Here is a 26360-nt window from a genome sequence, read left to right on the forward strand (position 1 = left end):
CCTTCTTTTAGAACTACAAAATAAAAATAAGGCTTTTCGTTTAGTAAGGTCACGAATCCCCCGAACATTAAGAGAAAAACAAGAAAATTTCAAGTACATTGAATAAGAAAAAAAAAAAAGAACAATCTGCTCTAAAGCAAGAGAATTAACTAAGCAAGAAAGGAGCAAAGTGCAAAACTTATCCCTTTAACCTACCAAACTTAAGCATCAAATGCTTTAGAAAATGTTACATCCATGCAAAAGACAAAATAAACATCTTTGCCAGAAATTAACATACGTGCCTGCAGAATATATTCAGTGTCAATTTCAAGTCCTCAAACAGACTTAAGGGCAAACGTTAACATAATTCACAGATTATCCGCTGTAATCTTCTTTCCGTCAATAATGGCAAACGAGCCCTTGAACCCAGCTCGTTTTCCTTCTCTCCTGGCTTGATTTACCAGCGGCCATAGTTTATTACGTGCCTCTCTCGCTCGTTGTGTGAGGTCTTCCGTTATTTTGATGCCTTTCTGCTTGATGACTTCTGAGTTTTTTGAGTCCAACCAAATGCGATCTCGATGAGTACGTGACAAAAACTGCACAATAATCCGCCGTGGAAACGCGCCTGCTTCTCTCGGACCGATTCTGTGTGCAACATCAATGGACATCTGAAGACCATCCCTCAATCCCGGCGAAACTTGAGAGAAGATATCCATTGCGATCATCTTCACATTTTCTCCTGCTTCCTCCGGAACACCAGATATTTTCAAGTTCCACCGTCTTTTATATGCATCCAGGTCGTCAACTTTTTCCCACAGTTGTTTGTTTTCAGCGATAACAGCCGCTACTTGAACGCCCAACTCACCAGTTTTAACTACAGCCCTCTCCGTTTTGTCGGTAACTGAATCAACTTTGAGAGTAATTTCAGATATGAGGGTCGAATTGGATGCAACCGACCTTTCAATTTCCAGTAACTTCTCCATGAAGATATCTTGCTTTTTCCCCAGCCTCTCAATCGCCTCCAGAATAGCTGTGTTTGAGGGCTCGGAAGTCTGCCGCCGTACTTTCGAAAGAGGGCTGTTGATCGGGGTGTCAGGAAGTGATGGCGTACAATCCATGCCTAGGTCTCCCTCGGGAGTGGGTTTAGAATAATCATGCACACGTTTCACACTGTCCGCCATTCTATCAGATTTTCTTAGGTAACGCTATACTTAAATGTGAGTTTCGATCAGCGTGCTCAAATGGCTGCAACACACGTTCTAACAGGCAAAACAGAAGTAAAAAATTTTCGCTCCGGCTTGAAAACTTCACAGAATTCTTATGAATACATATGCATTAGTATTAGTAACGTCAAACATTAAGGAAGGTCAAATGAGATCAAGTTTTGCACGAAAGTTTGTAAGAGACAAACAACAGTTCGACTACTGAGACGCCATCTTGGCCCGGTTCCCCCACTTTAAGATTGTTGTGATTTCCAACTTAACGTTAACCGCTGTGTTTACACAAATATACAAGGTTTTATCTTATGTCACTTTAATGTGACATAAGATTGATAAAACAGCAAATTATATCGTTAGTAAACTTCACTGGATATGAATGTTATCGTTTGAAAGGACCAGTTGAGGTTTTTTTTTTTTATTCCATTCCGCGCGAGCCTTTATGACGTCACACTTCGCCGTTGAAGGTATTTAAAGCCACGAAACTCTGCTGATTTTGTACTTTGGAGTCTGGAGAGTAACGTACTTGGTAGCGACTGTTAGCGACTGACAAACGGTGTTATCATGGGACTGCTTTCTAGACTAAAAAAAGCGACTGGTTTGGAGAGTGTACGAGAACCCTGTGTACACCCCAAAGACTCCCCCATCATGACGGAGAACCGTCAACCGGCGCCGGTTGGTGCTCTTGAGACCGATGTAGGGAGAAAGATGAAGAGCTTCTGGAAGTGGGCCGCTCTTCACTTTGTTTCCCGCAGAAAGGGAACATATGACCTGGCCAAAGCTGAGGAGAAATACGGGACAGAGGCAGAAACACAGTGGAGAGATAACGATGGTACACTCACATCAAAAACTGATAAATCACTGAATATTCAGTAACAAGAGTTTCTGTTATTCCCTATTATCATTATTATAACATAAAATAATTATAAAAAATGATCACTATCCCAAAACACATTTTAGAGTAACAGAAAACATATATTTTTTTATTTAAGTTTGAGTTTAAATTGTAGGATATAAATTCAATTCAGACCTACTCCTAAATCAAGAACAGACATAATTTGAGTATGTCATATTTTACTATTTTTTTATTTTTTATTTAATTGATATTATAGGTCCAGCTCCTGGAGACCTCCTTGATGCTAAAGAACAGCAGAAACGCAGCGTCCTGGACAAGAGTAAGATTAATACATATATGAGAATTAGGAAATGTTATTATGATTTATTTTGTACTTGATCAAATTAACATGTAAACTTGTATTTCATATTTACCACAATTGTTTGTCTGTTAATAGACCAGAGTGAACTCTGTGTACATCCTAAAGATGGCCCCATCACGTCAGAGAGCCATCATCCTCATCTGTCTGTTAGTGCTGCTGAGATTGATGAAGGGAGAGAGGAGGAGGAGAAGAAGAAGAAGAAGAGCTTCTGGAAGTGGGCCGCTCATCACTTTCCTTGCAGTGGAGCTGGAAGATATAATCTGTCCGAAGCCGAGGAGAAATGCTGGAAAGAGGCGGCAACACAGTGGAGAGATAGCGATGGTACAGTCACAAAAACATGTCATGATGATGCAAATATTGATAAATGACTGATTCTTCAATTACAGAAACATAATTAAGAAAAAGGAAAACACTGCTAACATTATCACACCAAACATTTTAGAGTAAATGCCTGTTCACAACAAGGCCGATAACTACAAAGATAATGATACAGATACAGTTCTAAAAATTAAAAAAGTTCAGCAGAGTTCACACCGCAGCTATAATGAAAAAGAGAAACAATATCGTTGGAATCACTTTCAGAACAAATTTTCTTTTTTTCCAGCTGATGAATTATAAAATCACTGACAGCCAATCAGAATCAATCCTGCTGTGACGAACTTGAGAGTTTAACAATAATGTCCGCTGGTGTGGACGCAAATAACGTTATCTTTATAGTTATCATTCTTGGTGTGAACGGGCTGAAACAGTTTAGATATGTTATGTTTTTTGGGATGTCAATTCATAAACGTTCCTAAAGGAAGAACCACATTAGTTTGTGTGTGTAATATTTAACTCATATTGTTTATTTGATTTGATTCCTATTATAGATCCAACTCCTGAAGACCTCCTTGCTGCTAAGGAACAGCAGGAACACAGCGTCCTGGACAAGAGTAAGATTAATAAATGGCTGAAAATGTTATCATAACTTATTTTTAAAAATGTATATAATTGTATTTCATACTATTGTTTGTCTGTTAACAGGCCATATTTGCAGGCAATATAAAATCGGCTGCAAGCTGGGTGAAGGAGGGTTTGGCTTTGTGTATGAAGGGACCCGCCGCAAGGATGGACTTCAGGTTTACATTTTTTTGTTGTTTTACTGTCAAAACTTTGCATTCATTGTTTATGACTGTATGCAGCACATGCTAATTGTTAACTCTTTGTTTTGTTGATCAGGTGGCTATAAAGTTTTCAAATAAGATGCCAACCACGACATCTATCAGAGTGGTGAGTATACTGCACTCTCTGTGTTATTGCCTTTTAGTAATTGTTTTCAATCTATAACATCTTATATTAATGTTAATCACAGACTAAAAATGAGCTTTCAGTAGGCAAACCATTTTGATTTGTGAACAATTTTCTGTCTGTTAGCCTGGTCATCTCAAACGTCTGCCAATGGAGATTGGCCTGATGCTCATGGCCAACAATGGACCCAGCGTTTCCCAGATCATTAAGCTGTTTGACTGGGAGGATGACAAAGATCACTACGTGATAGTCATGGAGCGACCAGTGCCTTGTGTGGATTTGTTTAGTTTTTTGAAACTTTGTGGAGGAAGCCTTGATGAGGGCAAGGCACGATGTATTATGTTGCAAGTCATTGAAGCCGCTAAAACTTGCTGTGATCGTGGCGTCTTCCATCATGACATAAAACTACAAAACCTTCTGGTGAACCAGGACACCATGGAGGTCAAATTAATTGACTTCGGGTGTGGTGCAGTCATGAAGAAATCTGCCTTCAAATCCTTTAGTGGTATGTGTTATGAAGTGCTTTATTAATTATCTCACAGAAACACATCTTATATGCACTCAACATGCTGCCGTCATTGATTAAACATCAGACATCTTTCCTGCAGGCACGAGAATGTACTGTCCACCTGAGTTCGAAGCCAAAGGCATGTGCCATGCAAAGCCGACCACAGTGTGGACTCTTGGGATTCTTCTGTTCGTAATGGTGTGCGGCCATTTTCCCACATACCTCGATGTGAGCTTGATCAGTCAGAAAAGCTGGATCAGGCTCATCCTGACACATGGTGAGATCTTCATCAAACAACATAGAAGGACCATTTGAATTCTAAATCATACAAAAAAGACCCATGGCTTGACAGAGAGCAGGTGTAAATTAAACGTTTATAATCAAACATCTCTCTCTTTTTTTCTCTTCACAGAATGCTGCCAGATGATTTGTGATTGTCTGCATCAGGATCCACAGAAGAGACTCAGTCTGGACGAGATGCATCTCCACGACTGGTTTAAGGTACGGCGAATAAGACTAGTTAAGCTTTTTGTTGGTTTAGTTTGATCATCTGTCGCCATGAACTTAAGATCAATTTTCTCTAAATGTAAAGTATTTAGACAAATAATGCCGATTTATCTTTTTTTTCAGTACACGAAGTAAAACACAAAGAACCTCAGAAAACAACTCCTGTGATGGCCACCCTGTTGTTCTCAGGCAGCTTTGCGTCTGGCGGACTGACCATCATATATATTTAAAAAATGAAAAAGAAAACCTGTAATAAAATTTATAAGATCTTTATAAGGAAATGTATAAGGAGTTTAGTTAGAAGACGCATGTGACGAGGGGGGCGTGGTTCAGCAAAGTCTGCAGTGGGAGAGAAGGTCCGGAGACGAGAGGTGAGTAAGTGGGGTAAGTGTAAAATGATGAACACCTGTGTCTTATTGCAGTAATTTGCCTGGACCTGGAGAGACCTGTTAAAAGAGAGGGTGGAAAATATGGTGAGAGAGAGAGACGGACGGAGACTCTGACACTGCTCTTCTCAGAATTAAAATTGGGCCTTTAATGGTTTTTTGTGAAGTTTATGAATAAAAATTAACAGCGTCACCAACGCCAACCCTGGTCACTTCCCTTTTCCCACTATGAACTTTTGATATATTTTTTTTTAATTTGTATTATTTATATTGTGCTGTTCCCTTGTAGAAGTTCATAGTACATTCCTCTACAGTCCTTTAGGCTCCTGCAAAAGTCATTTTGGTCATGTCTGAATATGCTGTGGTCTGTCATAAACTCAGGCCAAATTCTACTGTAATCTGCCATCTATATCCCTTCAAAATGAACTGCAAACAAAGATAATTAAAAACTATATTTTTGAGATTAGTAATGTGTTCACCTTGAGATAAATGCCCAAGCATCAAAAATTCATGCAATTTCCTTAGATTGCCTTCTTGTTATGTATTTCATGCATTTCATTAAGTTTTTATATCACATTCACAAGATTAATAATTATTGTTACACATCAGCCTAAATCTCCACAGCAATTAAAAGAAAATCAGAATTCACTTTTGAGATATATATATATATATATATATTGCTATAGATGAAAATACTTGGCCACACAAGTGTGCTCACACATTTCTACTGTTGATTTAATTACCATTGCTAGCAAACAAAATTGATTTAAAATGAGCACAACAATGTAAGGGACTGTTATGTAAAATTAGACCTCAGAGACAAAGCAGTGCAACATTTCTTAATAAGTCCTATAGCTGTTAATGTGGGGCTGAGAACTGAGTTTTGGATTATTTTTAGATATTGCATGTTAAATAGGATGATATTATAATTTGTTCTTATTTGGCAGCAGTGTTTATGTATTCAAAAATCAGTGCAAAAAAAAAATTGTAAAGAAAGATTGTGGATGTGTGCAATTGATTAATTGCATATTAGGAGGGCATTTACTAACTGGCATATAACAGGACATTTTACATTTAAGCCTAATCTCTCTTGTTAGCTGCTTGAAGAAATGTTATTGGCACAGATTAACATCTGAGAGGCACACATAACATGTATAGTCCACCAGGGGCCTGTTCTTCGTATGTCGCTAACTCAGTTAGCTGGATTTGATTGTTGACGATTTGGCGTGATCTTGGATCGTTTGGTTCTTCGAAGCTCATCCCGGAGCTGCTGTCATATCAACAGGTCCGTTAGCTTAAACCTTATTTCATGTAAACAGGATTAGATCGCTTCTTTTCAACCAGAACTGATGCTCAAAATATGTCTGCTACCACCGCTTATTACAAGAGTAACGTACTGATCCAGGGACAACAATTTAAATTAATAATCATTAAAAAATTATTTAAAAATAATATTAAAATGTTGTGTAGTCCAGCCTACTATAGACACAGCCAGCTTTACTCACTGAAATATTTATTTGTCCTAAAAGTATTACTTCATAATTGTATTAAAGTCTTACACACATGCTATACAGATAATAGAGTCGTGCATTATTTTGAGTGATGACTGCTATTATAAGAGTGGCTTGATGGAGCGCAGGAGATGCAGATAACATGATATTGACCCTTAAGAAACTTTCATTAATGCTGTCACGTATCAAAGCTGTCCAAATATAAAATAAAATGAATAGATAATTTCTACATTGAAATAAAAATGTAAACACTGCACAACGATTATAAATTGCGAATATAAATAATTGGGAATCATGAAAAAATGGGGGGGAAAATGTATCTATTATAACATTTATGTAGTTTTGTTTGCTTGACTGTTTCCTTATAAAAGTCCAGAAATTTGTCAAGTTTTTCGTCAGGTGTCGTTTTAAACTATATGACGTCATTACGTTGCCGTCTTGCCACCAGCCAATCTCTGCACTGCTGATCATGGTTTCGAGTATCGATACATATCCCCTTTTAAGACAACACATGAACGCGCAATTATCTCCAATAACTCAATCCAGCGATACTAATCATACACAACAGGTGTGTTCGAAGAACCCAATTAGCTGGATCATGATTAGCACGATGATATCATCTTGGATGTGTCATTTGATCTCGGATGTAATAAGCGACGTACGAAGAACAGGCCCCAGGGGGGTATTCCAGAAAGCTTGGTTAACTTACCATTTGATAAACTATAACCTCTGGGTTGATTTACCCCAAACAGGCATACCATGAGTATGTCGGTTCCAAAACACCTGAGAAGAGTTAGCTTAATCAACCTCTGACTGGTTACCCAGAGTTAATGCGCGTGCACGGTGCATGTATAAAGACATTTTCAATGGATCGCCGATTTCACGAGTCACCATGGAAACTCAAAGCGAAAAAAAGAGAGCCGCGTATTTCACAGAGGCGGAGTTGGAAGTTTTAATGCATGCTTATGAGGAGTTTAAGCCAATAATATTAAAAAGAAGCAATACAGCTGCATCGGCTAAAGCAAGAGAGTTGGCTTGGCAAAAAATAACGGACAGAGTAAATGCGTGAGTGTATTAAATTACAAATTTGGTATTGGCTCCCGTTTTATTGAAATGCAAAATAATGAAGTATGACTTATACATACTTTTGAATATGTTAAATCACTATGAAAGCATTTACTTTTCCTGCCATTTTATTTCTTTAGCTTGAAATAATAATGTATATTTCTTATTTAATAAGGTGTAATCCTTCTGGAGCCACAAGAACTTTAAGCCAAGTCAAAATGAAACACAAAAACATTCTGCAAAAAGGTAATATTTGATTACACAATTACTGAACTATTATTATAACAGGATTTAGTATATTCATTCTGTCATGCAGCTAACAGAAAAAAGACTGAAGCCCGTCTAACTGGCGGGGGGCCACCACCACCTCCCCTCACCCCATCTGAGGAGCTGGCTCTGTCCCTTAATAAAGGGCGACCAGTGGTTGCTGGCATTCCAGGGGGCAGTTCATCACACATACTATGCACTACAAGTGATGGTGAAAAAAGGGTGAAATGTAAGTTTACCTCTATGATTTGTTTTCATTTTTTATCCTGATAAATTACTATCTCTGTCACTTAAAGGCTTTTTGAACAAGATTAATTTATGTAGGCTTATTTTATTTAACTGCATATGATGTATTATTTTCTTTGATAATATTGAGAATTTAACGGGTTGTGTGTTCTTATAGATACTGATGGACGGATTGTATTATTGGACTCTCCAGAAAGAACACAGTCTGTCACAGTTGTAAGTGATTTGTTGTCAGGTACTTTTAGGTTTGTTTTTTTGTTTTTTTGCCAAATAATGTATACTTGAATATTTGTCTTGTAGGATGAAGATGATGATGCCGATGAAGAGACCACATCTGCTGTGACAGAAGTGGACAATGCTGGTAGATCCACTGAGGTATGATGCATACCATTATGATGTATGGCCCCTTTTTGCATTAGAGTAACAAACTGTCATTGTCCTTTCATAGTACATACCTAGGGATTTGCCCACAGATGAGGGTCCTTCAGCCTCAGCACACAATCTAAGCAGGGTAAGAATTTGTGTCCATGTGTCCATATTTTAATTTTATTGTCTGACCAAACAATCTCATTTATTACATTTTTCCACCTTAGTTGCCAGCAAAGGAGCTGTATAAGGTCCATCTTCAAAAAGATGATCTATCTATCTATCTATCTATCTATCTATCTATCTGTATGTATGTATGTATGTATGTATGTGTAAAGCAATATAAAAAAAAAACATTTTAATGAATTTTACTTTTATTGTTTTTCAGGAAATGAAGAAATAAACTGCCTGGCAGACCAGTGCAAAAAAAACTAATAAAAGTAATTTTGACAAATCCTGTCTCTCAAAAGTCTTCCGTCTCTGTTGGCCTCTAAAATCTGTCGGTGTTCCTCTGGGCCATCTTCCTCAATACAAGGAGGGTGGCTCTCTCCTCTTATAGTGGCAATATTGTGAAGCACAACACAAGCCACAATAATGTCGCATGCCCTCTCTGGACTAACCCGGAGCCCACGCAGACACTGAAACCGAGATTTGAGGATCCCTATAGTCATCTCCACCTTGGCCCGTGTTCGGCTGTGAGCCAGGTTAAACCGTGTCTGTGGTCCAGGCTCAGGTTCAGGGTAGGGTGTCATTAAATAGGGCAGACAAGGGTATCCTCTGTCCCCCAGCAAGTAACCATTGTACTGTCCTGTAATGATTGAAGTGTACAACACAAATATAGTAAAAACGAAAAAACAAAAATTGTATAAAGCAAATCATACCCTGCTGAAATGTCTGGCATAATGATGACTCGCGGAAAATTCTGGCATCATGCACAGATCCTGGCCATTTTGCCTCGACATTGGTGATGATTTGGGTTGCCTCACATATTACCTATAGTTAGTGGAAAAAGTAATGACTTTGATGATTTTAAGAAGGGGAAAAAATTAAGTTGTTACCTGCACATTGATACTATGAATAGATTTCCTATTAACATAGTCTCCCTCATTTATTGATGGAGCTTTAATAGGAATGTGAGTGCCATCAATGCACCCAATTACATTTGGAAACCCTGAAACAGAAAGTTTTGGAAGTATGAAGTGTGTGCATAAGGAATACATGTATAGATATTAATAATATGACTAAATATTAAATATGCGTCATATATTTTACTACAAAGGACAAACCTGCCACTCTGTGGAATTCGTCTTTAATAACAAGCAGAGGTTTATGGCCAGGGAACTGTACAAACGTGGGTAACAACTGTTTAAGTGCCAGACACACTGTACGAACGGCTCTACACACAGTTGCCTTTCCCACATGCTCTGAATCGCCCACACTGTACAAAAAATGGCCAGACGCAAAAAACCTAAGTGCTATGCACAGAATGTTTTCTGTGCTAAGCGCAGAGCCGCGGTTTGTCACATTTGCGATATGCGGTTTTAAAAGACGTGTTAAATAAACTAATGAATCTTTTGAAAAACGATAACGCTCTTTTAAATATTCATTAGGGTAAGCAAACACATCAATACGCGGTCTTATAACCCTCTCCCGATGAAAAAAACCTTGTATAATTTGTGCTTCAACGTCCACAGGATCCTCGTCAAAAGGGCACGCCATGCTCACCAACCTTCTGAAACGAAGTTACACTGAAACATAACCTGCTCTCGAGCAGGTTATCTTCAGAGAGTCAGTTGCTATGGTTACATACATACCCAGAAAGTTACCTCTGTTTTTGGAACCGAACGTTGAGGTTATCCACGAACTTACCCTTAAACATACCCAGGTATGTCACATAACCTGCTTTTTGGAATACCCCCCAGGTCTGTGGCTTCTCATTGTTATTGGTGAGCATTTTCAGCAGGTTACATTGATACACCAGTAGGTGGCGACAAGTGACTGTCTTTATGAGATGAAAGCATGACTGAATCATGCACCGTCGCTGATTCATTGCGTGATAAAACAAAGGTTGAATTTATGAGTGAACAATTGAAATATTCACTGAACAGAAACATTCAAAAAACAGATTAATTCAGGAATAAAAGAGATTGTCTTTATGAGAGTCAGTGAATCATTCACTCAACAGACTCCAAACAGATTTATTCACAAATCAGGCAAGTGGTTGAATTTATGACTTTTTTTTATGAATTATCTGTCCTTTTTTAGAAAACATGCTTTTAAATCATATATGCAAAAATATTCAAAGTTTACAGAAAGCATTCGGTATGATTCATAGAGAATGCCTTATGCAAACTTTCAATCTTTCTGCATTTTTAGATTTAGGGTCGGGGCACAGAAAATACAATTTGTACAGTATACAAACCATTACATCTGCAGAATGTCCCCATAAAATGTGGAAATCCAATGTGTGTGTGTTTTCTACAGAATAAATAAAGTCATAGAGGCTTGAAACGGCACAAGAGTGAATAAATCAACTCTTCTTAACTCTCTTTGGCTGATGATACACGGGGCAACTTTTTGAGCAATGTTGGCAACGGGCAACCAGGTGAGACACAGGACCCACAACCAATTTAAAATATCTAGATAGAAATGTGTTACCCATTCTCAATGGGAAAGGTGTCCAGCAAAATTGCTCAAAAAGCTTTCATCAGCCTTAAGTCATTGTGGCATCTTCCAATATCTAACTTAAAAATTAGTTTAGAGCAAATTATAAAAGAGATTTGATTTGATTTTTAGGACTAAACTAATGGGAACATGTTGGGTATTTTCTTGCACTAAGAACTGTCAGAAAAATGGCTTGCACGCATCTTTGATTCCTGCGGCACAGTGATGTACTAAATCTCTGAAAACCCCGTCTTTTGTCCACATCTTAATCATTTACTTATATTTAGAGTGAATATTTTCAGTAGTTCTTGCATTCAATCCTTCACATGGATGACAAGCACTTTCTATGCCACTGGAAGCCCAATTTATTCACATCTTTCCAAATAACAATCTAGGCATCATGTTCAAATCATAAGAGCAGCAGCACCTACAGGTGTTGGAGTATTTCTCTGAACAGTTCTGAAGCTTTCATACTTGCGCTGAATTATCTTACCACAACTTTTAAAGCAATCAGTCACTTTGCCCCAGCTGCAGAAAGTACATGAACATGGCATTATTATGTGTGTGTGCTGCAAGTGTGCACGAGTGCACAGCCTTCACGAAAATGTGTGAGCACTGAATGACTTAAACACTGGAAAGAATTAAAAAGAAAAAATGCTAATTAAAAATGTTTGTGACGATGCGACACTTCCTCGATAGTCTAAGTGACAATTCCTGTGTCGACGATGGAGCATGCAGCTGACTTATAGTGCGATGTGATTTGAAGCCATTTGCATTTTGAGAAAGAGAATGCCTTGGGATTCATTCACACTGTTTGTGAAATTATGTCTCACAGAAACTTCTTCAAATTACTTTATCGGTTATTTAATTGAGAAATATGAATTGTACCTCACCTAAAGCATTATAATTATTTCACCCACGCCGGACAGAGACTGAGATGCACCGTCTCATTTCATGTCGAGCCAAACCTCTCACGGCAAGCCCCACGTCATCTTGAGATCAGTTTTATAAGATCAACATTTTTAGAGCCCGCCAATCAATCATCACAAAGTGATTATAGGCCGATTGTGATCGGTAGCTGATCAATGGAAGCACCACTAATTTCAGCATTGTGAATTTGAAAAAGATGATAATACAAATATCTGGACGGATGATGCAGAGTTTCATTGGCTCTCCATTTTGCAGCATTTATTAGCATCCAGGTCAAGGGTGTGGGCTCTTTCATTTGTGGAGAAATTATACAGGTCAAAGAGGGTCAGCAAAAGGTCATAGTACACATTATTGTAAAGCCTATCAATGTCAAGCAATAAATTTATCCAATCAAGTCATTCAAGTAACCAATATTTATTAACTCGTCAAAGGTTCTAAACACAAATAGGCTTAGCTGGTAGCAAGTTGATACCATCAGGGTTCAACAACCCCCAATATATCATGTGCAAATGTGCAATACTTTACACCAGACAAAAACAGTCATTCAAAACAGTGACATAGGCCAGCTCCTAAAAAAGAGCCAGAAAGACACCCTCCTTATTGTGGGAAAACATTTCAAAATCATTTTTAAAAACAACATACATCAAATAACATGAATAAACATTCCACTACAGCACAATATAAAACAAATAACATGAATACACGTTCCAATTTAGCACAATATAAAACAAACATACATTTCAACCATATACAATCACATACCTAGTACCAGCTAGACAAGTTTTCCAACTCTGGCACAAACCATCATTGCCATCTGCACAAAACATTTAAATGCCAATGATTATACACAATATCACGCGGTTAAAAAGTATTACATCCAACATTGTCACATACCTAACAACAGCTACGACAACTGTTTTCCGAAGCTGGCACAAACCATCATTGCAGTCTCCAAGAAAGAAACCACCACCACCTATCTGGCAATCAGCATCCACCTGCCATTACTCAAAACCTAATGCCAGCCCATTCATAAAGGACACGTAGGCTAGAGACTACCATACTCACCAAACAGGACTACCGTAAATACTATAGTGTTTATAGCCATTACATTCACCGCCCCCACCACTGATCATCGTCCCAATGATCTTATAATTTCATTTATTAACCACCTACTTAAACTACAATCCCCACACTTTTCCATATGATGTCAAAAGCCTAGTGTCCTTTATAAGCAATGGTCTACTCTAAAACCCCCCTATCTTTTCCATTAGAAACAACAGATTTGGGTAGATTAAATGGATTAGAATGCCTCCCTGCTGTTGATCTACTAGAACGCCGCAATTGACCTGGAGGTACTTGAGTGACTTCGGACATTCGAGATTCTTCTGAATCAATTTGCTCCACTGAATCAACATCTGATTCACTACATACCTCTGGTTCTGACTGTTTTCCCATCCTCAGCAAGGATTCAGTTGAGGCCTCTTCCCTAACATCGCCTAAAATCTGACTGGCTTACCCCAAACAAAATGTCAACTGGTAACTTTGGCAACTGTCCAAAAATAAAAAAAATATGGGCTATAACCAGTACTTGCATGCTCAGTTGTATTATAAGCAAAAACTACCTCTGGTAAATATTCAACCCATCTTCTTTTCTTCAATGGTGAGAGAGTTCTTAAATTATGCAGGGTTTGATTGAACCTCTCGTATTGACCATTGCCCTGCGGATGATAAGGGGTAGTTCGACTCTGCTTAATCCCATACATTTTACACAAGTTTCGGACAACCTTTGCCTCAAAACATCTCCCCTGATCCGAATGAATTCGTTGGGGGGACCCCATACTTGTGAATCCACTCCTTAACAAGGGATTTTGTCACGGTCACTGCCTTTTGGTCCCGGGTAGGTACCGCAACCACAAACACATCAGTGAAAATCAAGACATTCTCCTTACCATCACTAGAAGGTTCTAGAACAGTGAAATCCATAGCTACCACTTCAAAGGGTCTTCTAGCTAACAAACTACCGGTTTCAGTCACTAACTTTGGCACTGGGGCTTTTGCCACAATACATCGTTCACATTGCTTACAATAAGTTTCAATATCTTGAAACATTCCTGGCCAATAACATCTGGTCTGACCAGCTTAAAGGTGCGTTCTACACCCTGATGCCCATGTTCATCATGTAACCCACGAAGGACTTCCTCCTTCAGACTCTGAGGTAGGAGCACCTGTCTAATCTGGCCTTGTTTAGGATCCACAAATTGGCGGTACAAGACTCCTTCCTCCTCTACCAACTTCTCCCATTGTCGTAGAAGTTCCAAGACCTTACCATCCTCTTTAGCCCTCACTAATCTACCAGGTTTTACTTTCTGACTCCAATACACATGAAACCTTGCAATAATGGGGTCGGCCTGCTGTTGAGCGGCCCAAACTGCCTGAGAAAAAACAGGGAAGCTACATGTGGTTGTCTGCTCATTAATCATCATTGTATGACCCTTCTCTGGAATTTTTTCACAAATCGCCTGTAATATCCGGCAAAACCCAAAAAAGATCTAAGTTCTGTTACTGTACCTCAGTGATCCTCAAATCTGGCTCGCGAGATCCAGTTTCCTGCAGAGTTTAGCTCCGACTCCAATTAAACACACCTGCCTGTGATTTTCTAATGATCCTGAAGACACTGATTAGCAAACTCATGCGTGTTTGATTAGGGTTAGAGCTAAACTTCGCAGGAAAGTGGATCTCGCGAGCCAGATTTGAGGATCACTGCTGTACCTGGTCGCGGCCATTGGGCTACTACCTGGGTTTTCTCAGGATCTGTTGCAACCCCCTCAGCAGATATCACATGTCCTAAATAGGATACTTGGCGTTGAAAAAGCGAACATTTACTCCATTTCACTTTTAGGCCATACTCCCTAAAACGTGAAAGAACTAACCTGAGACGACTAAGATGTTGTTCAAAAGATGACGAGAACACAATCACATCATCTAAATAGAGAAGCAAAGACTGAAAGTGCTGATCACCTCAAATTCTCTCCATAAGTCGCTGAAATGTTCCGGGTGCGTTGCAAAGCCCAAAAGCCATACGATTAAACTGATATAGACCAAATGGTGTGCAAAAAGCAGTCTTTTGTCTGTCCTTCTCAGCAACCTCCACTTGATTATAACCACTAGCGAGGTCCAAGGTTGAAAACCACTGGGCCCCGCTAAGTACATCAAGTGACTCCTCTATCCTAGGGAGTGGATATGCATCTTTTCGTGTCTTTAAGTTTAACTGGCGGTAGTCAACACACATCCGCATATTGCCATTTTTTTTCTTAACAATAACCAAAGGTGATGAATACGGACTACAGCTCTCACTAATAATACCTTGCTCCAAAAGCTGTCTAATATGATCCTTCACCTCTTCATATTGGCTTGGTGGAAGACGGCAATAATGCTGACGAACTGGAACATCATCAGTGACTGGCATCTCATGCTGTATAATTGAGGTGCGCCCAAAATCATTATCACTGAAAGCAAACACATCAGCATAATTATTCAGTAATGCTTTAACCTGAGCTATCTGCTGATGTTCCAAAAAAGGGCTCCTGTGTAGAGCTAGATCCAGCCTCTTGACTCAAAACCAAAGCCTCTTCAGAACCTAATGAAATCTGAACCTCCCCAGGAGATATATTCTGAAAAGAAATAGACTTTGAACCTCCTGCTACTACCTCAGCTACATGCAAGCATGCCAGGCGTGTATGAGGGGCCAAATTGATATCTAAAGCACCAGCATTTACAATAGGAACAGCTAACTGGCCACCCTGCACCTTCACCAAACCTGGAGATACCATTAAGGAGCCAGGTAAAATCCCTTCATCTACCTCCAACCCCTCCACCAAAACGATATAATCTGAACCATGAGTATTCTGGAAACCTGTAGTGGGAACCAAACACATAGAATCTGCAGGTACCAGTACAGGTGAAGGGGCCATCACTTTTGCAAAACCCTGATACACTTGAGCACATGGTCCAGGTGACATTACATTAAAAGAATCAGACAGAATTTCACGGCAATCTTTTATTATGTTCATGCCCACCAACCCTGGAACAGATTTTCTCTTCAATTTTGTAATAGGATCCGTTGGGTCTCTCACCACCAAAACGCCACGCTGTGGCAAGACCTTAACCATAATTTTAACATCAAGTTCCAAATAACCCAAATACGGTATAGAAAGGCCATTTGCTGCTTTTAAAGACAACCACCCACATTCTTTAGGACATCCTCCCCTTTGCATTCAAAAGGTTCCTTAAAAAAACTCTCGGTTATGATGGTGACCATAGAGCCTGAATCTATCATAGATGGAACACATACTCCCCCCATATACACATCCGTAACTGGAGTAGGTCCTGTAAGTGCATGGAATACTTTTTCCCATGAATGGGTGAAATCACCTGAGCCCAACTGCTCCCTTCCTATAGTCTGGCTCTTAAATTCAGAGGGAATTCGTTTGCCTGTTGCATAGTAGTTTGGACAACTGCCCCCCTAGCAACCTCAGATGGGGTTACTTGGCGACCAGCGTCACCAACAGTATTGACATTTGAGCAAAAACATGCAATATGTCCTACTCCCTGACATCTAAAACAAATAGGTCTTCCTGCTGAATCATATTATCTTATTTGTAATACCAGAGCATTCAACTGCTGCATCTTCTGGTGCTAAATTATAGGAAGCTCTATCAGGCACATTATCTTCTTCCCAAAACAGCATAGATTCTCTCCGCAACGCTGAGAATTTTATATTTGGGTCTTGTCTAATTAATCGTTTTAGTTCTCGACGAAGTGAGGGGTCTCTTACGTTCTCTGCGAACTGATTTCTTATCGTCTGCTCCCCACACAACTCCACTCCTCCATTACAACGATTTATATCCCCTGCCAAAGACAATAGTGAATGAGAAAATTCCCGCAACCCCTCACCTGCCTTCTGTTTTCTGTCAAAAAAACGCTTTTGAGAAGCGGTCAGAGAATAGGGATGGCCATATGCCTCCTTTAAAACCTCTAGAATTAATGTAGGGCTCCTGCGTACCTCAGGTGTGCTAGATCTTATCTCCTGTTTAGCTCCCCCCTCCAGATGATCATACAAAAATGCTGCCTGTTCTCTTTCTCTATATTGTCGATAATTCATAGAGTTCTGCACTTCATCAGTCCAATCATAATAGGAGATAGTACCTGGTTCACCGGAAAACATTAACATCTTTTTGTCTTTAGGCATATAAATCACTTCAACAGATGTCGTAACTTTACTTGTGGAGGTTGGTGAGGCTGCTGAATAAGCCTGGCCTACATCTGAAGGAGAATGTGAAGTTTCCATAGGATCGGTTGTTGTTACTTGTTGTAACTGGGCAGTCAATGCTTCATTCTGTTGTTTAAGTTCATCCATCAATGCTTTTTCCCTATCCAGTCTTTCCTGCAATGCAGCAAGCTCTTGCTCCATCGTTTGGAAGTCAGTCGTACAACAACAGTCTTTATATCCAATGCAGTTTTCACTGAAGTCTCTTGTTCCCACACTCGTCGACTCTTCAGCCTATGTCACCGTTTTGAAAACTTACCTTACTCTACATCAACTTGCCACCAGTTTTTTTAAATATCCTGTTCGTGACGCCAAACTGTAAAGCCTATCAATGTCAAGCAATAAATTTATCCAATCAAGTCATTCAATTAACCAATATTTATTAACTCGTCTAAGGTTCTAAACACAAATAGGCTTAGCTGGTAGCAAGTTGATACCATCAGGGTTCAACAACCCCCAATATATCATGTGCAAATGTGCAATACTTTACACCAGACAAAAACAGTCATTCAAAACAGTGACACAGGCCAGCTCCTAAAAAAGAGCCAGAAAGACACCCTCCTTATTGTGGGAAAACATTTCAAAATCATTTTTAAAAACAACATACATCAAATAACATGAATAAACATTCCACTACAGCACAATATAAAACAAATAACATGAATACACGTTCCAATTTAGCACAATATAAAACAAACATACATTTCAACCATATACAATCACATACCTAGTACCAGCTAGACAAGTTTTCCAACTCTGGCACAAACCATCATTGCCATCTGCACAAAACATTTAAATGCCAATGATTATACACAATATCACGCGGTTAAAAAGTATTACATCCAACATTGTCACATACCTAACAACAGCTACGACAACTGTTTTCCAAAACTGGCACAAACCATCATTGCAGTCTCCATGAAAGAAACCACCACCACCTATCTGGCAATCAGCATGCACCTGCCATTACTCAAAACCTAATGCCAGCCCATTCATAAAGGACACGTAGGCTAGAGACTACCATACTCACCAAACAGGACTACCGTAAATACTATAGTGTTTATAGCCATTACATTATCATTTTAAATGAATAAACATGGCTACAAGTGGCAATCATCAGGACGATTTGGACTCATACCATGTATCTTTCCAAATACTGTGTATTTTTACAGCAAAGTTAGGGCTTGATGAAATAGCTAAAATAATTCCAAAAATGTCTGTAAGTCATATTGAGGCAGGTTTATTTTGTTTACAAAATATGAAAACAAAGATAATGTCTTTGTGCGAATTATTAAAGCTATTAAAGTTACTCAGACAAAATCACTGTGACTTTTCTTGACAAAGACAGGAGAGGGTATTTAAGGTCTCTGTCACTTTAAGATTGTTGTGATTTCCAACTTAACGTTAACCGCTGTGTTTACACAAATATACAAGGTTTCTATTTTCTCATATTTCTGTTTTATCTTATGTCACTTTAATGTGATTGATAAAACAGCAAATTATATCGTTAGTAAACTTCACTGGATATGAATGTTATCGTTCAAAAGGACCAGTTTAGGTTTTTTTTTTTTTTTTTTTTTTTTTTTTTGTATTCCATTCTGCGCGAGCCTTTATGACGTCACACTTCGCCGTTGAAGGTATTTAAAGCCACGAAACTCTGCTGATTTTGTACTTTGGAGTCTGGAGAGTAACGTACTTGGTAGCGACTGTTAGCGACTGACAAACGGTGTTATCATGGGACTGCTTTCTAGACTAAAAAAAGCGACTGGTTTGGAGAGTGTACGAGAATCCTGTGTACACCCCAAAGACTCCCCCATCATGACGGAGAACCGTCAACCGGCGCCGGTTGGTGCTCTTGAGACCGATGTAGGGAGAAAGATGAAGAGCTTCTGGAAGTGGGCCGCTCTTCACTTTGTTTCCCGCAGAAAGGGAACATATGACCTGGCCAAAGCTGAGGAGAAATACGGGATAGAGGCAGAAACACAGTGGAGAGATAACGATGGTACACTCACATCAAAAACTGATAAATCACTGAATATTCAGTAACAAGAGTTTCTGTTATTCCCCCTTATCATTATTATAACATAAAATAATTATAAAAATTATCACGATCCCAAAACACTGCTGTAATTATCACACCAAACATTTTAGAGTAACAGGAAACATTTTTTTTTTTTTTTTAGTTTGAGTTTAAATTGTAGGATATAAATTCAATTCAGACCTACTCCTAAATCAAGAACAGACGTAATTTGAGTATGTGATATTTTACTCTTTTTATTTTTTATTTTTTTATTTAATTGATATTATAGATCCAACTCCTGGAGACCTCCTTGATGTTGAAGAACAGCAGAAACACAGCGTCCTGGACAAGAGTAAGATTAATACATTTATGAGAATTAGGAAATGTTATTATGATTTATTTTGTACTTGATCAAATTAACATGTAAACTTGTATTTCATATTTACCACAATTGTTTGTCTGTTAATAGACCAGAGTGAACTCTGTGTACATCCTAAAGACGGCCCCATCACGTCAGAGAGCCGTCATCCTCCTCTGTCTGTTAGTGCTGCTGAGATTGATGAAGGGAGAGAGGAGGAGGAGAAGAAGAAGAAGAAGAGCTTCTGGAAGTGGGCCGCTCATCACTTTCCTTGCAGTGGAGCTGGAAGATATAATCTGTCCGAAGCCGAGGAGAAATGCTGGAAAGAGGCGGGAACACAGTGGAGAGATAGCGATGGTACAGTCACAAAAACATGTCATGATGATGCAAATATTGATAAATGACTGATTCTTCAATTACAGAAACATAATTAAGGAAAAGAAAAACACTGCTAACATTATCACACCAAACATTTTAGAGTAAATGCCTGTTCACAACAAGGCCGATAACTACAAAGATAATGATACAGATATAGTTCTAAAAATTAAAAAAGTTCAGCAGAGTTCACACCGCAGCTATAATGAAAAAGAGAAACAATATCGTTGGAATCACTTTCAGAAAACTTTTCACAAATTTTCTTTTTTTCCAGCTGATGAATTATAAAATCACTGACAGCCAATCAGAATCAATCCTGCTGTGACGAAACTGAGAGTTTAACAATAATGTCCGCTGGTGTGGACGCAAATAACGTTATCTTTATAGTTATCATTCTTGGTGTGAACGGGCTGAAACAGTTTAGATATGTTATGTTTTTTGGGATGTCAATTCATAAACGTTCCTAAAGGAAGAACCACATTAGTTTGTGTGTGTAATATTTAACTCATATTGTTTATTTGATTTGATTCCTATTATAGATCCAACTCCTGAAGACCTCCTTGCTGCTAAGGAACAGCAGGAACACAGCGTCCTGGACAAGAGTAAGATTAATAAATGGCTGAAAATGTTATCATAACTTATTTTAAAAAATGTATATAATTGTATTTCATACTATTGTTTGTCTGTTAACAGGCCGTATTTGCAGGCAATATAAAATCGGCTGCAAGCTGGGTGAAGGAGGGTTTGGCTTTGTGTATGAAGGGACCCGCCGCAAGGATGGACTTCAGGTTTACATTTTTTTGTTGTTTTACTGTCAAAACTTTGCATTCATTGTTTATGACTGTATGCAGCACATGCTAATTGTTAACTCTTTGTTTTGTTGATCAGGTGGCTATAAAGTTTTCAAATAAGATGCCAACCACGACATCTATCAGAGTGGTGAGTATACTGCACTCTCTGTGTTATTGCCTTTTAGTAATTGTTTTCAATCTATAACATCTTATATTAATGTTAATCACAGACTAAAAATGAGCTTTCAGTAGGCAAACCATTTTGATTTGTGAACAATTTTCTGTCTGTTAGCCTGGTCATCTCAAACGTCTGCCAATGGAGATTGGCCTGATGCTCATGGCCAACAATGGACCCAGCGTTTCCCAGATCATTAAGCTGCTTGACTGGGAGGATGACAAAGATCACTACGTGATAGTCATGGAGCGACCAGTGCCTTGTGTGGATTTGTTTAGTTTTTTGAAACTCTGTGGAGGAAGCCTTGATGAGGGCAAAGCACGATGTATTATGTTGCAAGTCATTGAAGCCGCTAAAACTTGCTGTGATCGTGGCGTCTTCCATCATGACATAAAACTACAAAACCTTCTGGTGAACCAGGACACCATGGAGGTCAAATTAATTGACTTCGGGTGTGGTGCAGTCATGAAGAAATCTGCCTTCAAATCCTTTAGTGGTATGTGTTATGAAGTGCTTTATTAATTATCTCACAGAAACACATCTTATATGCACTCAACATGCTGCCGTCATTGATTAAACATCAGACATCTTTCCTGCAGGCACGAGAACGTACTGTCCACCTGAGTTCGAAGCCAAAGGCATGTGCCATGCAAAGCCGACCACAGTGTGGACTCTTGGGATTCTTCTGTTCGTAATGGTGTGCGGCCATTTTCCCACATACCTCGATGTGAGCTTGATCAGTCAGAAAAGCTGGATCAGGCTCATCCTGACACATGGTGAGATCTTCATCAAACAACATAGAAGGACCATTTGAATTCTAAATCATACAAAAAAGACCCATGGCTTGACAGAGAGCAGGTGTAAATTAAACGTTTATAATCAAACATCTCTCTCTTTTTTCCTCTTCACAGAATGCTGCCAGATGATTTGTGATTGTCTGCATCAGGATCCACAGAAGAGACTCAGTCTGGACGAGATGCATCTCCACGACTGGTTTAAGGTACGGCGAAAAAGACTAGTTAAGCTTTTTGTTGGTTTAGTTTGATCATCCGTCGCCATGAACTTAAGATCAATTTTCTCTAAATGTAAAGTATTTAGACAAATAATGCCGATTTATCTTTTTTTTTCAGTACACGAAGTAAAACACAAAGAACCTCAGAAAACAACTCCTGTGATGGCCACCCTGTTGTTCTCAGGCAGCTTTGCGTCTGGCGGACTGACCATCAGTCCACTCCGGCCTTAGCGTATTACAGGCCTGCAAGTCCTCGTAGCATCTGCCGACTTGACTTTTAATAGTATTTATATATATATATATATATTTATATATATATATATATATATATATATATATATATATATATATATATATATATATATATATATATATATTAAAAAAATGAAAAAGAAAACCTATAATAAAATTTATAAGATCTTTATAAGGAAATGTATAAGGAGTTTAGTTAGAAGATGCATGTGACGAGGGGGGCGTGGTTCAGCAAAGTCTGCAGTGGGAGAGAAGGTCCGGAGACGAGAGGTGAGTAAGTGGGGTAAGTGTAAAATGATGAACACCTGTGTCTTATTGCAGTAATTCGCCTGGACCTGGAGAGACCTGTTAAAAGAGAGGCTGGAAAATATGGTGAGAGAGAGAGACGGACGGAGACTCTGACACTGCTCTTCTCAGAATTAAAATTGGGCCTTTAATGGTTTTTTGTGAAGTTTATGAATAAAAATTAACAGCGTCACCAACGCCAACCCTGGTCACTTCCCTTTTCCCACTATGAACGTTTGATATATATTTTTTTAATTTGTATTATTTATATTGTGCTGTTCCCTTGTAGAAGTTCATAGTACATTCCTCTACAGTCCTTTAGGCTCCTGCAAAAGTCATTTTGGTCATGTCTGAATATGCTGTGGTCTGTCATAAACTCAGGCCAAATTCTACTGTAATCTGCCATCTATATCCCTTCAAAATGAACTGCAAACAAAGATAATTAAAAACTATATTTTTGAGATTAGTAATGTGTTCACCTTGAGATAACTGCCCAAGCATCAAAAATTCATGCAATTTCCTTAGATTGCCTTCTTGTTATGTATTTAATGCGTTTCATTAAGTTTTTATATCACATTCACAAGATTAATAATTATTGTTACACATCAGCCTAAATGTCCACAGCAATTAAAAGAAAATCAGAATTCACTTTTGAGATATATATATATATATATATATATATATATATATATATATATATATATTGCTATATATTGCTATAGATGAAAATACTTGGCCACACAAGTGTGCTCACACATTTCTACTGTTGATTTAATTACCATTGCTAGCAAACAAATAAAATTGATTTAAAATGAGCACAACAATGTAAGGGACTGTTATGTAAAATTAGACCTCAGAGACAAAGCAGTGCAACATTTCCTAATAAGTCCTATAGCTGTTAATGTGGGGCTGAGAACTGAGTTTTGGATTATTTTTAGATATTGCATGTTAAATAGGATGATATTATAATTTGTTCTAATTTGGCAGCAGTGTTTATGTATTCAAAAATCAGTGCACAAAAAAATTGTAAAGAAAGATTGTGGATGTGTGCAATTGATTAATTGTATATTAGGAGGGCATTTACTAACTAGCATATAACAGGACATTTTACATTTAAGCCTAATCTCTCTTGTTAGCTGCTTGAAGAAATGTTATTGGCACAGATTAACATCTGAGAGGCACACATAACATGTATAGTCCACCAGGGGCCTGTTCTTCGTATGTCGCTAACTCAGTTAGCTGGATTTGATTGTTGACGATTTGGCGTGATCTTGGATCGTTTGGTTCTTCGAAGCTCATCCCGGAGCTGCTGTCATATCAACAGGTCCGTTAGCTTAAACCTTATTTCATGTAAACAGGATTAGATCGCTTCTTTTCAACCAGAACTGATGCTCAAAATATGTCTGCTACCTCCACCGCTACTTTATTACAAGAGTATCGTACTGATCCAGGGACAATAATTTAAATTAATAATCATTAAAAAAAAATATTTAAAAATAATATTAAAATGTTGTGTAGTCCATAACAGCCTACTATAGACACAGCCAGCTTTACTCACTGAAATATTTATTTGTCATACAGATAATAGAGTCGTGCATTATTTTGAGTGATGACTGCTATTATAAGAGTGGCTTGATGGAGCGAAGGAGATGCAGATAACATGATATTGACCCTTAAGAAACTTTCATTAATGCTGTCACGTATCAAATCTGTCCAAATATAAAATAAAATGAATAGATAATTTCTACATTGAAATAAAAAATGTAAACACTGCACAACGATTATAAATTGCGAATCTAAATAATTGGGAATCATGAAAAAAAATCTAATAAAATAAAGACATGTATCTATTATCTGTTTCATGTATCTATTATAAAATTTATGTAGTTTTGTTTGCTTGGCTGTTTCCTTATAAAAGTCCAGAAATTTGTCAAGTTTTTCGTCAGGTGTCGTTTTAAATTATATGACGTCATTACGTTGCCGTCTTGCCACCAGCCAATCGCTGCACTGCTGATCATGGTTTCGAGTATCGATACATATCCCCTTTTAAGATAACACATGAACGCGCAATTATCTCCGATAATTTGAGAAAGAGAATGCGTTGTGATTCATTCACACTGTTTGTGAAATGATGTCTCACAGAAACTTCTTCAAATTACTTTATCAGTTATTTAATTGAGAAATGTGAATTGTACCTCACCTAAAGCATTATAATTATTTCACCCACGCCGGACAGAGACTGAGATGCACCGTCTCATTTCATGTCGAGCCAAACCTCTCACGGCAAGCCCCACGTCATCTTGAGTTCAGTTTTATAAGATCAACCTTTTTAGAGACCGCTGATCAATCATCACAAAGTGATTATAGGCCGATTGTGATCGGTAACTGATCAATCGAAGCACCACTAATTTCCGCATTGTGAATTTGAAAAAGATGATAATACAAATATCTGGACGGATGATGCAGAGTTTCATTGGCTCTCCATTTTGCGGCATTTATTAGCATCCAGGTCAAGGGTGTGGGCTCTTTCATTTGTGGAGAAATGGGCTAGGTGCACAAGATGGCGCCGGTGAGCTTCAGCGACGCGAGTGTGTGCGTACTTATTTCCGGTCTTGCGATGCTCGCATTGACTGTAAGGGAAACTTACATACGAAACTTGGCTAGATGTATATAATTAATGTTTTTCAAATTTAACAGCGGATAGTGGTATATCAAAAACATGGGGAAACATCCTCCCTATATTTTGCGTACCTCTGTGGGGAAATTCATCAAGATACAACGCGGAGATTGCGTTATTCTTCTGTTGATTATGTGGATCAGCGTCCGGTCAGGTCCACAGGGATTTCTTTTTTCAAACACAAACCTCTAAAATATGCAATACTTTTCATTTTCGAAGAGCTGGTTTTGTTCTGTTATGTAAGATAAATGTTTCTGACTGTCAGACGCACAGAGATTTCTGATAAAGCATGTTTTATTAACTTTATTTGATAACATAATTTATAACTAACTGTACAATTAAACGTAATATATGGTAGGTTTGCCTTAAATAAAAGATCGCTGTTTGCATTCATGTGCGTTTTTATATGTTTATTTGTTTGTGAAAGATCTGCAGCATAAATCATTATCTGTCTATGAGCAGCCATGTATATATTGTTATTGTTTTGCATTAATTATCAGATTAAACAGATATTAAAATTAGTCACGTATTTTTTACTGTGTAAAATGATAAAATATGTTGTGAAAATAATGATGAAACAGACTGATGTATATGTACAATTGAGAAATGGATACTTCTGAAGATAAATCGCAGCCCACGTCTCACGAGGTAAATATTTAATATATATATATAAAAAATAATAATAATGCAAACATTTTCGAGAAATAAGTAATTTGTACATTTACATATTTGGTGAGATAAAATACATTATATAGCTGTGTATACACACCATGAGTTCAACTTTCATCTCACAGTAGTGAACATTAGTGTATTTAATTCTTTTACCAGACCCAAACATAGACAAGTTTCAAATCCACTGGCTCAGTTAACATTTGTAGTATAGTGATAATAGCAGTGTATATCTTATTTGCATATGAAGTGATATTATAAATCCTGTAA

The 26360-nt window shown here is 38.2% G+C and overlaps 4 protein-coding genes across 6 annotated transcripts; 3 read left to right on the plus strand and 1 right to left on the minus strand.

Moving 5' to 3' along the window:
- Window positions 1–1058: 1058 nt before the first annotated feature.
- LOC113092122 (serine/threonine-protein kinase pim-2-like) lies at window positions 1059–5616 on the plus strand. Of its 2 annotated transcripts, XM_026257721.1 has the most exons (11): window positions 1059–1663; window positions 1778–2028; window positions 2309–2371; window positions 2489–2734; window positions 3283–3345; window positions 3437–3531; window positions 3632–3682; window positions 3827–4205; window positions 4309–4485; window positions 4621–4709; window positions 4839–5616. In XM_026257721.1, the coding sequence occupies exons 2-11, from the start codon at window positions 1845–1847 to the stop codon at window positions 4848–4850; spliced, it is 1359 nt and encodes a 452-aa protein (XP_026113506.1). In that variant the 5' UTR covers window positions 1059–1663; window positions 1778–1844; the 3' UTR covers window positions 4851–5616. The 2 variants fall into 2 exon arrangements, with proteins under 2 accessions (XP_026113506.1, XP_026113505.1); XM_026257720.1 differs by lacking the exon at window positions 1059–1663 and having other exon boundaries at window positions 1670–2028.
- A 1678-nt stretch (window positions 5617–7294) lies between these two features.
- Window positions 7295–8988, plus strand: LOC113092123 (uncharacterized). Of its 2 annotated transcripts, XM_026257723.1 has the most exons (7): window positions 7298–7677; window positions 7853–7923; window positions 7994–8173; window positions 8348–8406; window positions 8491–8565; window positions 8639–8701; window positions 8945–8988. In XM_026257723.1, the coding sequence occupies exons 1-7, from the start codon at window positions 7460–7462 to the stop codon at window positions 8957–8959; spliced, it is 681 nt and encodes a 226-aa protein (XP_026113508.1). In that variant the 5' UTR covers window positions 7298–7459; the 3' UTR covers window positions 8960–8988. The 2 variants fall into 2 exon arrangements, with proteins under 2 accessions (XP_026113507.1, XP_026113508.1); XM_026257722.1 differs by lacking the exon at window positions 8945–8988 and having other exon boundaries at window positions 7295–7677; window positions 8639–8777.
- LOC113092124 (putative nuclease HARBI1) lies at window positions 8946–10474 on the minus strand. The gene is made up of 3 exons (XM_026257725.1): window positions 9615–10474; window positions 9438–9549; window positions 8946–9364 (listed from the first exon to the last, which is right to left on the minus strand). The coding sequence occupies exons 1-3, from the start codon at window positions 9774–9776 to the stop codon at window positions 8988–8990; spliced, it is 651 nt and encodes a 216-aa protein (XP_026113510.1). The 5' UTR covers window positions 9777–10474; the 3' UTR covers window positions 8946–8987.
- An 8612-nt stretch (window positions 10475–19086) lies between these two features.
- On the plus strand, window positions 19087–22485 carry LOC113092120 (serine/threonine-protein kinase pim-2-like). The gene is made up of 10 exons (XM_026257719.1): window positions 19087–19478; window positions 19786–19848; window positions 19966–20211; window positions 20769–20831; window positions 20923–21017; window positions 21118–21168; window positions 21313–21691; window positions 21795–21971; window positions 22107–22195; window positions 22326–22485. The coding sequence occupies exons 1-10, from the start codon at window positions 19211–19213 to the stop codon at window positions 22335–22337; spliced, it is 1443 nt and encodes a 480-aa protein (XP_026113504.1). The 5' UTR covers window positions 19087–19210; the 3' UTR covers window positions 22338–22485.
- The last annotated feature ends 3875 nt before the right edge of the window (window positions 22486–26360 follow it).

This window comes from Carassius auratus, unplaced genomic scaffold (genome assembly GCF_003368295.1).
Source record: "Carassius auratus strain Wakin unplaced genomic scaffold, ASM336829v1 scaf_tig00214480, whole genome shotgun sequence".
NCBI lineage: Eukaryota > Metazoa > Chordata > Actinopteri > Cypriniformes > Cyprinidae > Carassius > Carassius auratus.

Coding starts and splice junctions, on each gene's coding strand:
- LOC113092123 (XM_026257722.1), top strand. CDS start 7,460: ATGTATAAAGACATTTTCAATGGATCGCCGATTTCACGAGTCACCATG. Junction 7,924..7,993: donor CAAAAACATTCTGCAAAAAG/GTAATATTTGAT, acceptor TCTGTCATGCAG/CTAACAGAAAAAAGACTGAA. Junction 8,174..8,347: donor TGGTGAAAAAAGGGTGAAAT/GTAAGTTTACCT, acceptor GTGTTCTTATAG/ATACTGATGGACGGATTGTA.
- LOC113092122 (XM_026257720.1), top strand. CDS start 1,761: ATGGGACTGCTTTCTAGACTAAAAAAAGCGACTGGTTTGGAGAGTGTA. Junction 3,683..3,826: donor CCACGACATCTATCAGAGTG/GTGAGTATACTG, acceptor TCTGTCTGTTAG/CCTGGTCATCTCAAACGTCT. Junction 4,486..4,620: donor CAGGCTCATCCTGACACATG/GTGAGATCTTCA, acceptor TTCTCTTCACAG/AATGCTGCCAGATGATTTGT.
- LOC113092124 (XM_026257725.1), bottom strand. CDS start 9,776: ATGTATTCCTTATGCACACACTTCATACTTCCAAAACTTTCTGTTTCA. Junction 9,550..9,614: donor TTCATAGTATCAATGTGCAG/GTAACAACTTAA, acceptor CACTAACTATAG/GTAATATGTGAGGCAACCCA. Junction 9,365..9,437: donor ATGCCAGACATTTCAGCAGG/GTATGATTTGCT, acceptor CAATCATTACAG/GACAGTACAATGGTTACTTG.
- LOC113092120 (XM_026257719.1), top strand. CDS start 19,211: ATGGGACTGCTTTCTAGACTAAAAAAAGCGACTGGTTTGGAGAGTGTA. Junction 19,849..19,965: donor ACACAGCGTCCTGGACAAGA/GTAAGATTAATA, acceptor GTCTGTTAATAG/ACCAGAGTGAACTCTGTGTA. Junction 20,832..20,922: donor ACACAGCGTCCTGGACAAGA/GTAAGATTAATA, acceptor GTCTGTTAACAG/GCCGTATTTGCAGGCAATAT.